This window comes from Haemorhous mexicanus, chromosome 19 (genome assembly GCF_027477595.1).
Source record: "Haemorhous mexicanus isolate bHaeMex1 chromosome 19, bHaeMex1.pri, whole genome shotgun sequence".
Classification (NCBI taxonomy): domain Eukaryota; kingdom Metazoa; phylum Chordata; class Aves; order Passeriformes; family Fringillidae; genus Haemorhous; species Haemorhous mexicanus.
In genome coordinates this window covers 11,266,510-11,279,638 of record NC_082359.1, presented here as the reverse complement: position 1 = coordinate 11,279,638, position 13,129 = coordinate 11,266,510, and the positions used below count along the sequence as shown (strand labels likewise).

The following is a 13,129-nucleotide window of genomic DNA, read 5'->3' as shown; positions in this document are numbered from 1 at the left end:
CGCTTAAGAGTCAAAAATCTTCCCCACCCCAAAATCAAGAAACAGTTCATTCGAATTTCTCCAGTTCAGTTTATCATCTGCTTTGCAGAAACCAAAGCAGCAGCTAGCCTGAGGTGCCAGCACCAGTTCTGAATGTGCACTCAAAGGATTCACTCACCAATTAACATTGATTCTCTCTGGTACTCCTTGCTGAGGTGGCAGCGCTGGGTCACACAGGACACGTATCTCTCCAGAACATACCAGCACATCTCATAGTAGAAAGGATAGCGGAATTTGGCATGCACCTGGAAACAAATCAACACTGTCAGTCCGTGGGGAAGGCAGAGAAGTTTGCAGCACAAGGGCCAGTCATCATTCCCATCGTGTTATCAAGAGCACAAACAGTGTGAGGAGGGGGAGGGGAGAGGGTGGGAGCAGGGAGCTGAATGCCTCCAGCATACGGAATGAGGAGCCAGCCTGCCTGCCACGACAGCATCATTTCTTGGTTCACTAATTTGTATCCTCTTGGGGTGGTGGGAGAGGAGAGGGTTTGTGTTCTTGTGAAATCATGAAACTGATGGATGGCCCCTACAGAATTATTTACCTGCTGTATAAACATAGGGTGGTCACATACAGATGTTAGTCACTAAAACTTAAATTAAAGGAGTGGGTTTTCATCTCCTGAACACTATCACAGGATTTTTATCAAAATGGCAACATTACCTAAAATGAGTCAAGCAGGAAAATCATCTTTTTCATTTGTGGTTGTCTCAACAATTTGATTAAAGAAATGAACACACAAATTCTTGATAACTACACATTAAAGTAAAAATCCCTTCTGTGTTTTACCTTTTGGTAGCAAGTTAGCTTTTGCCACAAACAGAGTAAGAATAGAAGAGCAGGATTTTGACAAAAGATCCTGTCAAGCTGTGTACTTTTTCTTACATCTCAGACCTGTTGTTCTCACACAAAAAGCTGAATTCTCCAACACTAGTTATTTGTAAGAGTATTTCAGATACAAAAGAAAACAAAGAGGGTTTCCTTCCTTTCCAACATAGTTTTCTACCTCTAGAAGGTCACTGCACCATAGTAGGATCTGGCAAGCTCCTAAAATGCAGGAAGATAAGTGTATTTGTTGTGATTTGTTAAAAATGGACGCCATGCATCTTGCATGCACTTGTACTTACACTGTACACCTCTTTCTCCTGGTGGCACAGAAATCTGTGTTTTGCAGGCTCACACGCACTGCACTGGGATTACAGGAGCTGCTTTAAAACATTCTCTGCATATTCACTGCTCCCTAAGCCCAGAGGTGGGCACCCACCTTTAGTGAAAAGCTGAACTGCACCAGAAAGGAACATTACCTCAGAAAAAAAACCAAAACATCACCCACCACAGATCAGCCAAAAGCCCAAAGTCTGAACAGAACCACTAACCCAGCACCTCCAAACTCAGCCTCAGCTCTGCAAAGCAGAGGTGTCCAAACACCTGCATGGTGACCAAAGCATCCACTGGAACAGATCAGTGACTTATGGAATGCCCAGATTTGAAACCTGTCCCCAAGGTGGACAGCCAAAGAACTTGCCTCTGTTCCCAGGGCACAGGAAATGCAAACACTCTTAGCAGTAAAACAAAATGTAACAAAGGCAAAATATACGGTATTGTCACACTAGATGTATCACAGTGTAGGATTAAATACTCCATGGCAATTCTCAGAAGTTAAAATCCCTTAAATTCAACACAAATACAGCTGGCAAATCTGAACTGCTTGTTGCTACAGGTCATGCATCCAGCACTGCTACACCTTCCCAAATGTTTCCCTGTGTGGTTTGTTACAAAGAACACATATGAAAAAGGAAGGGAAAAAAGAAAAGGAAAAAAAAAAACAACCAGCCAAACAACAACCCCCTAAATGTGAGAACATTTAACCCCAGGGCCTTTTTGCATTGAAGAAAATTTTTCCTTTATTTTAGTTATTTGTCATAGAGAAGAGATCAAGTCACTTATGACTATTAGGGAACACAGGGGAAATTATCCATGCTAAAATATATGCTAATAAAGGAACTCAAATTTTTCCAAGAGAGCACTGCAGGAAACAAAATTTGCAAAGAATTGACTTACAAACAGGAAGCCGCCTTCCACCCCTCAGCCTTCAAAAGGTTTTCAGCCACATGCCTGGGAATATTAAAGACATCATTGCTCAACATTTGTTGACAGATTCTGAGCTTCACCAAATTTAGTTGTTACCAATGTTAATTCAATGTGAAAGACAAGGCAGTAATGCATGCAGTGCTCCCATTATGTATATCAATCTTTAATATTCAATTTGAGTTCCTAATTGCCTCGCTATCAATGTTCCAACCCACAGCAAATCCCTCCATGCCTCTGTAATCCACTGTTTGCCTGAGAAGGCTTTGCTTTTACAAACCTTCAGAAGGAAGAGCTCTCTACACCATCTGTAGACAGAGATACTGTGCAGAGATCTACAGGGCCTTCTGCCAGTAAAGAGACTCCAACAGTGCTTTAAAAACTTTTAAAGTTTGCCTTATGGATAAGTATAGAGGAATATGATCTTTGTGATATCCCTGAACATTTATTAATTATAACAGATGTGAACTGCATTATGTGCATGTCCATACTCTTTCCATTGTACACTCATAGGCAAATGAACTCTTAAGGGCAGGGGAGGAGGAATAAGAGAAAGAAGGAAAAAAATTAAAAATGTTCTGTGATGAGTTCGAAGTGTAATATCTGAGACAGACACTGCCAGAGGACTGAATTCCCCACCAGCAGGGAAATACACTGGATCATCTAATAGGCATTTCCAGCTCTAACTTCTGTGATTAATAATTTACAATCCACTGAAAAAAAATTTAATTATTCCTGTACAGCAAGAAAAAATCCTCTCTGGAATATGATCCATTTCTTCAGTTCAAAGTGAAATTATTTTAGAGATTTATATACCCCTCCAAAAACAAAACAAAAACCCTAAGCAAGTAAGACACACATTTTCCTGAAAAAATTCATAATCTCTTCCACAATGCCCCATTAAAATCATTACAAACTCCACTTGTGTTTAATCAATCTAATCACAACATTGAAAAGCAATTTATGACTATTTACAAAACACTTAAACTAGCCACTTAATATGTTATCTTACATTCCAGAAAACCAAGTGAATGGCAAACACCATCATCTGTGAGTGACCACCTTACGTGTATATTCAGAGTGCCCCTGTTCCCACCATGCTCCAGTATTTTAAAGCAGTTAAATTTAGATTAATTGGGGTTAGGTTTGACACATTCTTCCTTTCAATACTAGAGAGCTGTATCACCCCTGTGCCAAATGAAGAATCCCTGCATGGCATCCTGCTCTGCAGTTCCTCAAGCTGGGCTTGCAGAGAGCTAAACAGCTTGGCCTGTTTGACTGGCTGTTAATTGGCCTCCAGGAAAGCCAGGCTGCAAAATGAGTCTCTACGAACTGTAAGGCTGGAGAATATTTGTTTACCTCAATTGCACATTAGGAGCTGTTTCCAACAATAGACATGTTTTTTATTACTCCTTAAAACTATTTTTAAATGGCTACAACCCTCTTAAAAAGTCTCCCAGGGGTATGAGGAATTAAGCTAGAATAAGCATGACAAGTATATAAACTAGGCAATTTTATCAGGCTGTAAATCAGCATTACCATTTCAACCCTGTATTTATTCTTGTCTGAGCTAAGACAATAACAACTACACCTAGCATAAAAATGACTTTGAATATCAGCAATCAAAGATGATTAAACATTACATAGCAGGTTTAAACACAGTGAAACCTCCATAAAATTGCTCTGTGCAAAATGAAGAGGGGAAGCACACCTGTATTACACTTTGATTTGAGTGTAGCAAATTACTTTGTCAATCACATCATGCAATTTACTTCTGTGCCATACACAATGGAAAGATCAATACTGATGAGAAACTCATTTGCAGTATGCTCACACTGGCAAATTTGGGTGAACTACACTGTACTGAGTCTGCCAGACCAGCCAGTGCATGAATGGAATTATTTCAACATAGAAATGACAAAATCTGATTGACAAAGTAAATAATGTAGTACACACCAGAATCCTGTTTTGAAACCATTTCCCCTTCAAGATTCCTGCACGATATTTTTAGTGTGGGGGGGAAGTGTTATTATTTCTAAATCACACTATTGATTTTCCTGCCTTTTATCAGACTTCTGTATGCCTTAGCTGCACAGCTTCTATTTTGTTTCTGTACAGAAATTCTTGCTATTCTTCAACTGTTCACACAGTTCTGGTTTCATACATCTGCCCACAAGCACAAGTTTGTGAGCACAGGTACAGCCTGTGCATAACACACTGCAGCACACAGCAACATCCAAGTGCTGAAATTGCTTCTGTGAAGTCGTGGATGTTCTGGGCTGCTGGCTTTCACTGGTCTTTTTTAAAGCACTCCAATATTTTTGCAAGGAAAATTATAAAGAACTACACAGACTTCAAAGAAAATTTAAACAAAAAATGACAGGAACAAAGGTCTGGTTTGGGATTTCCAAATGTTGCAGTATCCCTTTCCCAATTAATGGTGACAGGACATTTTTCAAGATGCAGGTACCCAATTCCCACAGCCTCCTCACAGGATCAGTGTGCCAGTAAATTTTAAGAGGCATTTCAGTGTAACTGGCTGGTTAGTTCATAGAAGTTACCAAAATATTTGACTGTTATAAGGAGTTTTGCCTGCTGGCATAAAAAGCTTAGAAAATCAAAGCTGCACCCAGCTTCCCAAGGAGAAGCACAACTGAGCAGCTACAACCCAAGTTGTGTGATCTTGGGTAGCTCAAGTCCTGTGTGAACAAAATGTGCATTTTTATATAACTTAAGGAAAAATGAGCATTTCCTGCCCATCTTCCCCAAAGACTCCAATGGAAATCACTCATTTCTGGCACTGATCCTCCCTCCCAGTCTCCCCTTCTCCATTCTCCAAGTGAGCTGCCTGTGCAAACATCCTTCCCAGCAACAGCACACCCTCCCCTGCACACCTGCAGTGAACTCCCAGCATGTATTGCTGGTTCTTATTTAGAGTCACTCTGGAAACCTTCCTGTGCCCAGTACCTCTGCCAGGTGAGCCCCTTTCTGCTCCTGTCACCATAACTTTTCTGTCCAAGTCCCTCTGCACTTTCTCAAGTCACTTGACACTCTCAACTGTTCAAAGCCAGGCTGAATCCACTCTGGTCTCTACTTCTGGTCTCTGCCATACTCTTCTGTTCTAATTCCTCCTAAATTTCAACTTTTGTCTTTCATCTCTCTTCAACTAAGAATTCATTTTTCTGCTTCTCTTCATTAAAGTCACTCCAGGAAACTCACTGCTCCCACCACTGTTTTGCAGTGTGAAGATTACCAGGCCTTGGACCAGCTGGGAAGCCAGGGAGGCTGGGGGAAGGACACCTCACTCCCACTGAGTCAGAGATGTACTTCAAAACAATTTGTATTTGCTCCAGGCCTAGGTATTCTCACTGCAAAGAAAGCAATTTGGGGTAAAAGCCAACTTGGAGCAAGATGTGTGCCCTCTTGTAGGGGTCAACAACAGTGAACTGCACTGATGTCCACAACACACTATTTTAAGACTTTTTAGTGAAGAAGAATTGCGATTTCCTGCCATTTTGCCAGCCCATACTCCACTAACACCAGAGCTGGCACCTGTGTCAGTGGTTCATCAGCACTGTCTCAGAGTGAGGCCTCCAAAACAGTCCCCATCTGGATTGCACATCCCTCTGGTCCAGTTTTCTATCTGAATGCCACAGTGGCCTTGCACAGGTTATTTAACAGCCTAACAAAACAGATTCACTTCCTTCAGATCCTGCTGCTTTTTGAAACTCAGTGGATATGATGAGCAGGTGCCTGTTTATTAACCAAGAATAAAACTGTCACCCCCAACAAAGAGGTGGCACAGTAATCTCCCCCAGCCTTTCCCTCAGGTAGTGCTACAGGCAGATGAACATCACAATGTTCAGATCCATGTCCCACCCCAGCCTCTCTGTTCCAAGAAATTCTTGCATGGTATCAAGTCACTGTAGTGACTGCCAATTACAGAAGTCATTTCATACACAATTTCTGCACAGCTTGGTCAATTCAGCTGTGGGCAGCAGAACCAGCCCAGTGCCATCAATTCTCCAGGATCAGACATCCACCCCAGGTGTGCACAGAGAGGTGACAAGCAAAGGGTTACCAGAACTACTGGTACAAAGGTCTGTAAAGTGCAATATGTTTTTGTGCAAAAGGGAAGGTGTTTTATGGAAGTTTAACAGGCAGACAAAAGACACAGAAGGGACACATCTGTGGGAAGCACATGAGTAAATCCCACTAAAAATAACCAACATTTGAAAGTCTCATTACTTCATGTTTACCTCTTGTTTCAACCACTCTGACACGGAGATCCCGTCAGTTGTTGTTTGTCAGAAGGGAATACCAGGGAGAGACTATGACAGATCACAGTCACAAAGAACTGCTCAGTTAAAAAGAGAATCAAGAATCCTTACCCTTGTTCTGTCCTCAATTTCATAGATGCGAAGCTGCATGGGAACATTAAAGCTATGCAGGATATTTCCACCAAACACCAGAGAATCTACTGGAGTATAAACCGCGTGTATCCACCCTAGAGAGGGAAAGCAGAGAACTGAGAATGCCTCGTGCCACACAGCATTACAGAGCAATTCAAAATCAAATTTTAACAACCCTCTGAATCCCACTGTGCTGGGGATGAGAGGTGAAAGCAGTGCAAGGTTAAATGGGATGCTCACAGCCACACTTCAGGACTAGTCACAGCAGAAGGGCACCTTGTGACGTGCGGTCTTACACCCCTCTGTAAATCAGTTCTATTTATTCCCCCAACACTTACAGTGTTTACTGAACACACGCAAGTTTATGACTCAACCACGTCCATGACTAAGAAGTAAACTCAGTCTGTTCCATACACTTGGCTCTCAGACTGGCACCTCCAGCATGGCTGCAAACCATGTCAGCAGTGGTGGTGGGCCAAGGGCTGTGGAACTGGACCGAGGCACACCAAACTTCCTTCACACTAGCACCACAACAACCTTCAGAGGTAAAAGATTTCAAATTATTACCAGCCCTCCTCCAGGGGTGAAAGTTTCATCACCTACGATCAACTTCCTGAAGTAACCAAGAAATCGTTTTCACTGCAAGCCTCAAATTAAGGGATTTAACATCTCTGGTACTGGAGTGATGAGACTGTTCTGACCCAATCCTACAAGGGACTGAATTAATTTCACAGGCTCCAAAGAATCTTCTATCACAACGAAAATCCAGGCACAGCAATTCAGACAGCCACACACCAGCTCTTCTGCCTCTGCATTGTTTGCTTGGTCTGTCAGGAGCTGAAGCTCTGGCTATGCAAGACTGTAGCCTCTGATCTCTGCAGTGAAAAAGGAATTGATCCTGCTAATGATCTGGGACCCACAGAGACCTGACACTTTTTTTCCTCTACTTTTTAATGAAAAGCATTACAATTTATAAACCAGCAGACAGCAAAGCAACATGGGGGGCAGTCAATTTTCTCCTGACTGTGCAGTACTTTCCATTAAAGCTGTGGCAGCTTTCCCTCACTTCCAGATCAGTGAGGGAGCAGGAAAATGCCATTCAGCCTAGAGGGTTTTCCAGCCAGCAGCCACAAAAGTGCTCCTCCACAACACTTTTTCAACCATAAAGGCCCACAAAGCTCTGTCTGGGAAGTCCTTGAGCCACTGCAGATGGCAGGACTGGGGCTCTCATTTAAGGGCATGTAGGTAAGGGAGTGATAGGAAGGAAAAGAAATCACCACTAGAATTTTCTCCCTGGGAACACAAGCCCATCATTTTGGATACATTTTTCTGAATTTCAGAGTCACAGAATGGTAGAGGCTGGAGGGGACCTCTGGAGGTCCAACCCCCATGACCATCTAGAGCCAGCTGCACAGAACTGTGTCCAGATGGCTCCATGGTATCTCCTGGGATGAAGACTCCATAGCCCCTCTGAGAAATCTGCTCCAGGTTTCAGTCAATTTACAGGTCTGACTCCACACACTTAATGTGATGCATCTAAAACCATCAGGTGCCTCGTGGCTCTGGCAGCTCTCAGAATTATTCCATCTTTTCTTCTCTGGTCAGCATAATTTCAGTTACAGATATCCAGCCTGTTTATTACTTCTAAATCAAGAACAATCAACTAGAGAGGATTGTTTTTTTCATGTAAGGGTAGGGTGGCAACTACACACATCAACACTATAAATACTTCACAGCTGAAGTAGTTCAGCAGCTCCCATGGAATACATCAGTCTGTACTAAGAGCAAACTACTGCAGAAATACATGATCCTCATCCTAGTCTTTGGGAAGGAAAACAGATCCAAGGTCAAGGAAGTTGGGGCCACTGCTTCCACTGGCTAAACAAAGATTTCTGTGGTTGGGGGAAAGAGTGGAATCCAAATGCTGAGGCAAATCTGGGTCCCCAAAGCCAGCTCATTGCTGAAACACAGGGTTGGTTTGCGTGACAATCCACTTTGTCAGGTTTAGAGATGAACAGACTGAAACTCGAAATAGTAAAATGACTTTCATGGCCCTACAAGTGAGTGATGGCAGAAGACAGCTCAGAACCAGGCAGTTACCAGCAGAACACTGAGGAGTCCTCAGCACCACTTCCCACAGCAGTTCTCTCAGCACAGGTGTCAATGTCCAACCTTAGTGCAGCTGTTATTTTGGTAGTTATCAACAATCATTCAAAATACAATTTGCTATTAAATATTTACAACTTGATTGAAAGGAGTAACTGAGCTGATTCTTGTCCTTTTTGAAAGGTTAAAAGGAGATATCCCTTCATTTAATAATCAATAAAATTAAATCCCATCAATGCAGTTGTTCTTTGAGTGGGTGCTTCCACTGAAACCACACAGTAGCCTTCTCCTACAAACTGTATTTCCTCAGTGAACATTTCACACTGGAGGGCAGCTGGTTTCATTGTTTCCTGGTCTCTGGGTCTCTCAACACACCTTCCTTGACTTCTTTACCCCTACGAGATGCCAAGGGTTTTTGTGTTAGTAACTGCTAGACTTTCTTGGTAGTAGTCCCAATATTTCTGGGGAAAATGGGGAAGGATCTATCACTGGCTCGAGCCAATGCTCTAACAAATGGTGTTCCAGACATGACAGACCCTGCACAGAAAGAATAATGAACACAAATATCATTTCAAGCATCTATTCTTGCACAGCTGGTACAGTGCAAGCTGAAAATCTTCTGTAAAGTATCTGAAACAACCTCTGGTTCTTTGGAGAAGGTCTTTAATTCCCTACTTGCATTTATAATCCAGAACTAAACATCTTACAAGCAATTAGTACCTTCATCTCCCAGCTGCTGAATTAACTGAACACTAGGTCCTTCAAGCTGCAAGTATTTCTAATAACAAGACTGAAAATATTGCTGTTAATGACACAGTTGTCAGTAGCAAAACCCTTTAAAACACAGCAATAAAATCCATCAGGATTGGGAAAAGAAAAATAACCAAGAGACCAAGCAACAAAGTCATCATATAAAGTCCTGGGAAGTCAAGTTCCTACCCCTGCCAAGGCAGGGATGATTTCCAGGCATAGCTCTGAGATAGCACAGATGATGCCTGTGGGTACCCTCCCCTCACACAGCTCAGTCCTGGGGAATCCCAGATTTCCTGCTGTCCATGGGCTCCCACAGGCAGCATCCAGCTCAGCTCCTCTGCAGGACACAGCTCTGTCAGAGGAGTCACCTGCACATAAAATAGATTTTGGTCACTCAGCTGTGCAGCATTTCAGTCACACTGCATCCCAAAATAGCTTCCACTTGCCTGAGGAACGTACGTGCATAATTGGAACTGCAGAGACAGAGCACCAAGAGGTGGATTCCAGGGACACAGGACAGAACAGGCAAGGTTAGACAAAAAAGATGGGAAAACTGACAAGGTACAAAATCCCAGCAAGACTGGCACAGATGTAACAGAGGGAAAAATCCCAACATGAAAATCTCTTGTTCTAATAACCAGGCTGTGTATGGAGAAAGCTGGAGGTCAGCACCAGAAAAGTAGAAGGAGGAGAAAGAGAGATGAGCAGAAAACAGGAAACAGTTCCCATCAGGGTAATGTATTGTGGAAATGAGCTCTGAGGAAAGAGAAGCTTGGATGGCACATTCAATCCATTCCCACAGCTTAGCTACAGCACGACTCAGAAATAAACTGAGGAGGATGAATGTTCACTGTGACCATTTGCAAACAAAAACACCCATCTTGTCAGCTGCCCAATTACCACGGTTTTTAAAGGGGAAGACAAACCCCCAGAGCAGGAGGTGCTGCAAGTATGGTGAAGACAAAAGGACAGCCAAGGGATTTGCTTTAATGTCATCCACCACACCCCTGCCTCACCTTCACCTGTGTAGTTACGTTTTGCTGGGTGAATTGAAGGTCTGTTGACATTTTAGATCATGTCACCTGTGCTGAACAGCCTGTCATGTCTGCTCCTGTGTGTCTGACTTCCAGCTCTCACAGCACAAACTTCCCACACAGCCCCCAGAACCCAACACCTCTGGAGTGAGTTCATCAGTTCCCTCCTCAGTGACTGCTCCGTGCTGATCACACAAACCCTGCTACTGCTGCACAACCCTCTGTGTTTCATGGCTTCATGTGAGACAGGAGGAAACATCTCACCTCTTGGTAATTGTCTCAAAAATGGAGAAAAATGCCAAAAATTTACTTTTATCCTTAATGCTAAAAAAAGCACCGGAATAATATCAGAACAACTGGAATAAGGACTGAAAAAGTCAAAAGTCAGTGGAACAAGAAATTGTTAATTTTGGTCTGAAAGCCACAAACAAAAGCACCTGCTAAATATCACCTAAAGCTACAATTAAATCCTACAGATGAGAGGAGGACATTGACTGGGTGGCTTTGAGGACCAGCCATGAACCAGGAAGATTCTTGCCCCTGGGTGACCATTACCCAAGCAGCCTGTGCCAGTGACAGGAAGGTGGAACCAGCCCGGCCCCGGGACAGCTCCTGCACAGCCACTGCCAGTCCTGCCCAGCACAGGCTCAGCCACATGGGATAAATGGATTTGGGAGCTCAGACACTGCAGTCACTGCTCACAGCCCTCATGTCAAGCCTCAATAAGAAGACCATCCACTTAAGGTTTTTCTAAGTTGATGGTTTTTATTTCAGCTCCTGGCAATCAATAAGTGCTTTTTCCTTCCCAAAACAGTCCTAGTGCATGAAGCCAAGCCAACACTGAGCAGGAATTCTCTTCAGGAGACTCAGAAATGCTCTCAGCTGATTTACAGTTATGAATTATTCCACCACTCCGAAGACACACTTGAATATTTAGATGTTATCATCTCTAGTAAATCAAGAAGGTAAAATTAACAGTAACAAACACTTTTTCTGAACAGTTAAAAGAAAGATATGATCTCATTATCTTTTGAATTTTATAAAACAAGTATTATTAAACATTGCAAACTTGTTAGAAGATTTTAGTGGGCTGCAAATTCCTACTCAAGGATGCAATCATCCATCTGAGAATAATGAAAAAGAATATTAACTTATAAAGCTATGGGGCAAACAGCCTGCAAGCTCCAAGCCAAAACCATGGTGCATCTGTTTCCATTAGTAACTGAACTGATATTTTGCCTTGTGATATAGAAGTTGCCACACATTTTCCTGCAATTCTACAGCAACCTGGGGTGGAAAAGATGAAATATATACGTCTCAAAAATAAAAAGTGACTAAAGAGGTAACCTGAGAGAGGGCACTGCCAGCAAATCAAATCTCAGAAGAATGACTGCATCATAACAGTGCCCACAACCAAATCTATCAAAGAAACATCATGTTTACATTTTTTAAGTGAAGTATTTACTAATTCTGCCCCAGTAGTACAAGTAATACAGCAACTCTCAATCTTAAATTGTTTTTAAGAATGAGGCAGAGCTTGGCATTAGGTACAGAATCAAAAACCCAGCATCATGCTGTCACCTTCCATCTGAAAGCAGACACTCAGAGCAAAAAGCCTCTCCCCTTTGATCCCCTCCACAATCTTCTTCATGTGGTCCCTGAGGTTCCAGGCACGGAGATTCCATTAATGTCAGTGGAAGCTCCCAGAATGGGAAAAGCTAAACAGCAACCAAAACCAGCCAGGCAGCTCTGCAGCCCTAGCACAACATCCTGCAAAAAATGTACCAGGCAGATTTTAATAGCCTGTCATTCTCCTGCTGGAAGGGCTATGTGCCACCTTCTGGCCCCATCACACAATAATCCATCAAACTCTCACTGGCACAGCAGAGGTGACCTAGGACCACACACTCCTAATAGGCAAAATGCCACTGATAACCACTGAGACAGCATCTGAAACACTTTGAATCCCTGCAAATAGTTGCCTGCAGTCCACACAGAACATCTCTTTCTGTCCACTCTCCTTCCCAAAAACATTCATCTGAGAAAGGTCATTATTTCTGCATTTGACTGGAGACAAGAACTCTGGAGCACTCTCAGGTAACCACAATAATTAAGAGAGACTCTAACAGCACGTTTCCATGCCAAAGGCCCTGAAGTGCAGTACAGAGAACATAAGAAAAATAAAGTAAAACAAACAGCTTACTCCTCAGTGGAACACTGCCAGCTCCCAGGTGAAACACAACTGTTATGAAATTGCATGCAGCAACATGAGAAGTCTGAAGAAGAACCAGAAAGGAACATCATCCAGTTGACAGCAGGTCATCCTGTCTGGATTTTGATCACAGGAATGTTGAATAAACCAGCACTGCAGAAAATGCTGAAAAATGCACCTTGGTCCATAACAACTCACTGTGCTGATGATACTGGGCCCAGTTCCTCCTTGATACCACAGCTGGGGTGGTGCTCTCAGGGCTCTGCAGGGTTACAAACACCAGCAGAAGTCTACTGGTTTAAACTTAATCCTGAAAGGATGATGGCAGTGATGGAGAGGAAAATACCCTGAGGCCCTGGTGAGCACTATAATTATGCCTTCCCTAAGAATGATCCCCATTCTTGTCCAAGTGGTTTGTACTTTTGGGGATTTACTGGATCTACTGCTGATCCCAGATTCTCAGACAAACCTTCCATTTCCCAGCA

At 42.9% G+C, this 13,129-nt stretch overlaps 1 protein-coding gene across 7 annotated transcripts in view; it reads right to left on the bottom strand.

The window, feature by feature from the left end:
* KDM2B (lysine demethylase 2B) overlaps nucleotides 1–13,129 on the bottom strand; it is a 104,134-nt gene that overhangs the window by 53,117 nt on the left and 37,888 nt on the right. For all 7 annotated transcript variants that reach the window (XM_059863716.1, XM_059863719.1, XM_059863717.1 and 4 more), the window contains 2 exons: nucleotides 6,519–6,634; nucleotides 158–284 (listed from right to left, as the gene is read on the bottom strand). In XM_059863716.1, coding sequence (XP_059719699.1) covers nucleotides 158–284; nucleotides 6,519–6,634 — 243 coding nt within the window. The remainder of the gene's footprint in view (nucleotides 1–157; nucleotides 285–6,518; nucleotides 6,635–13,129) is intronic.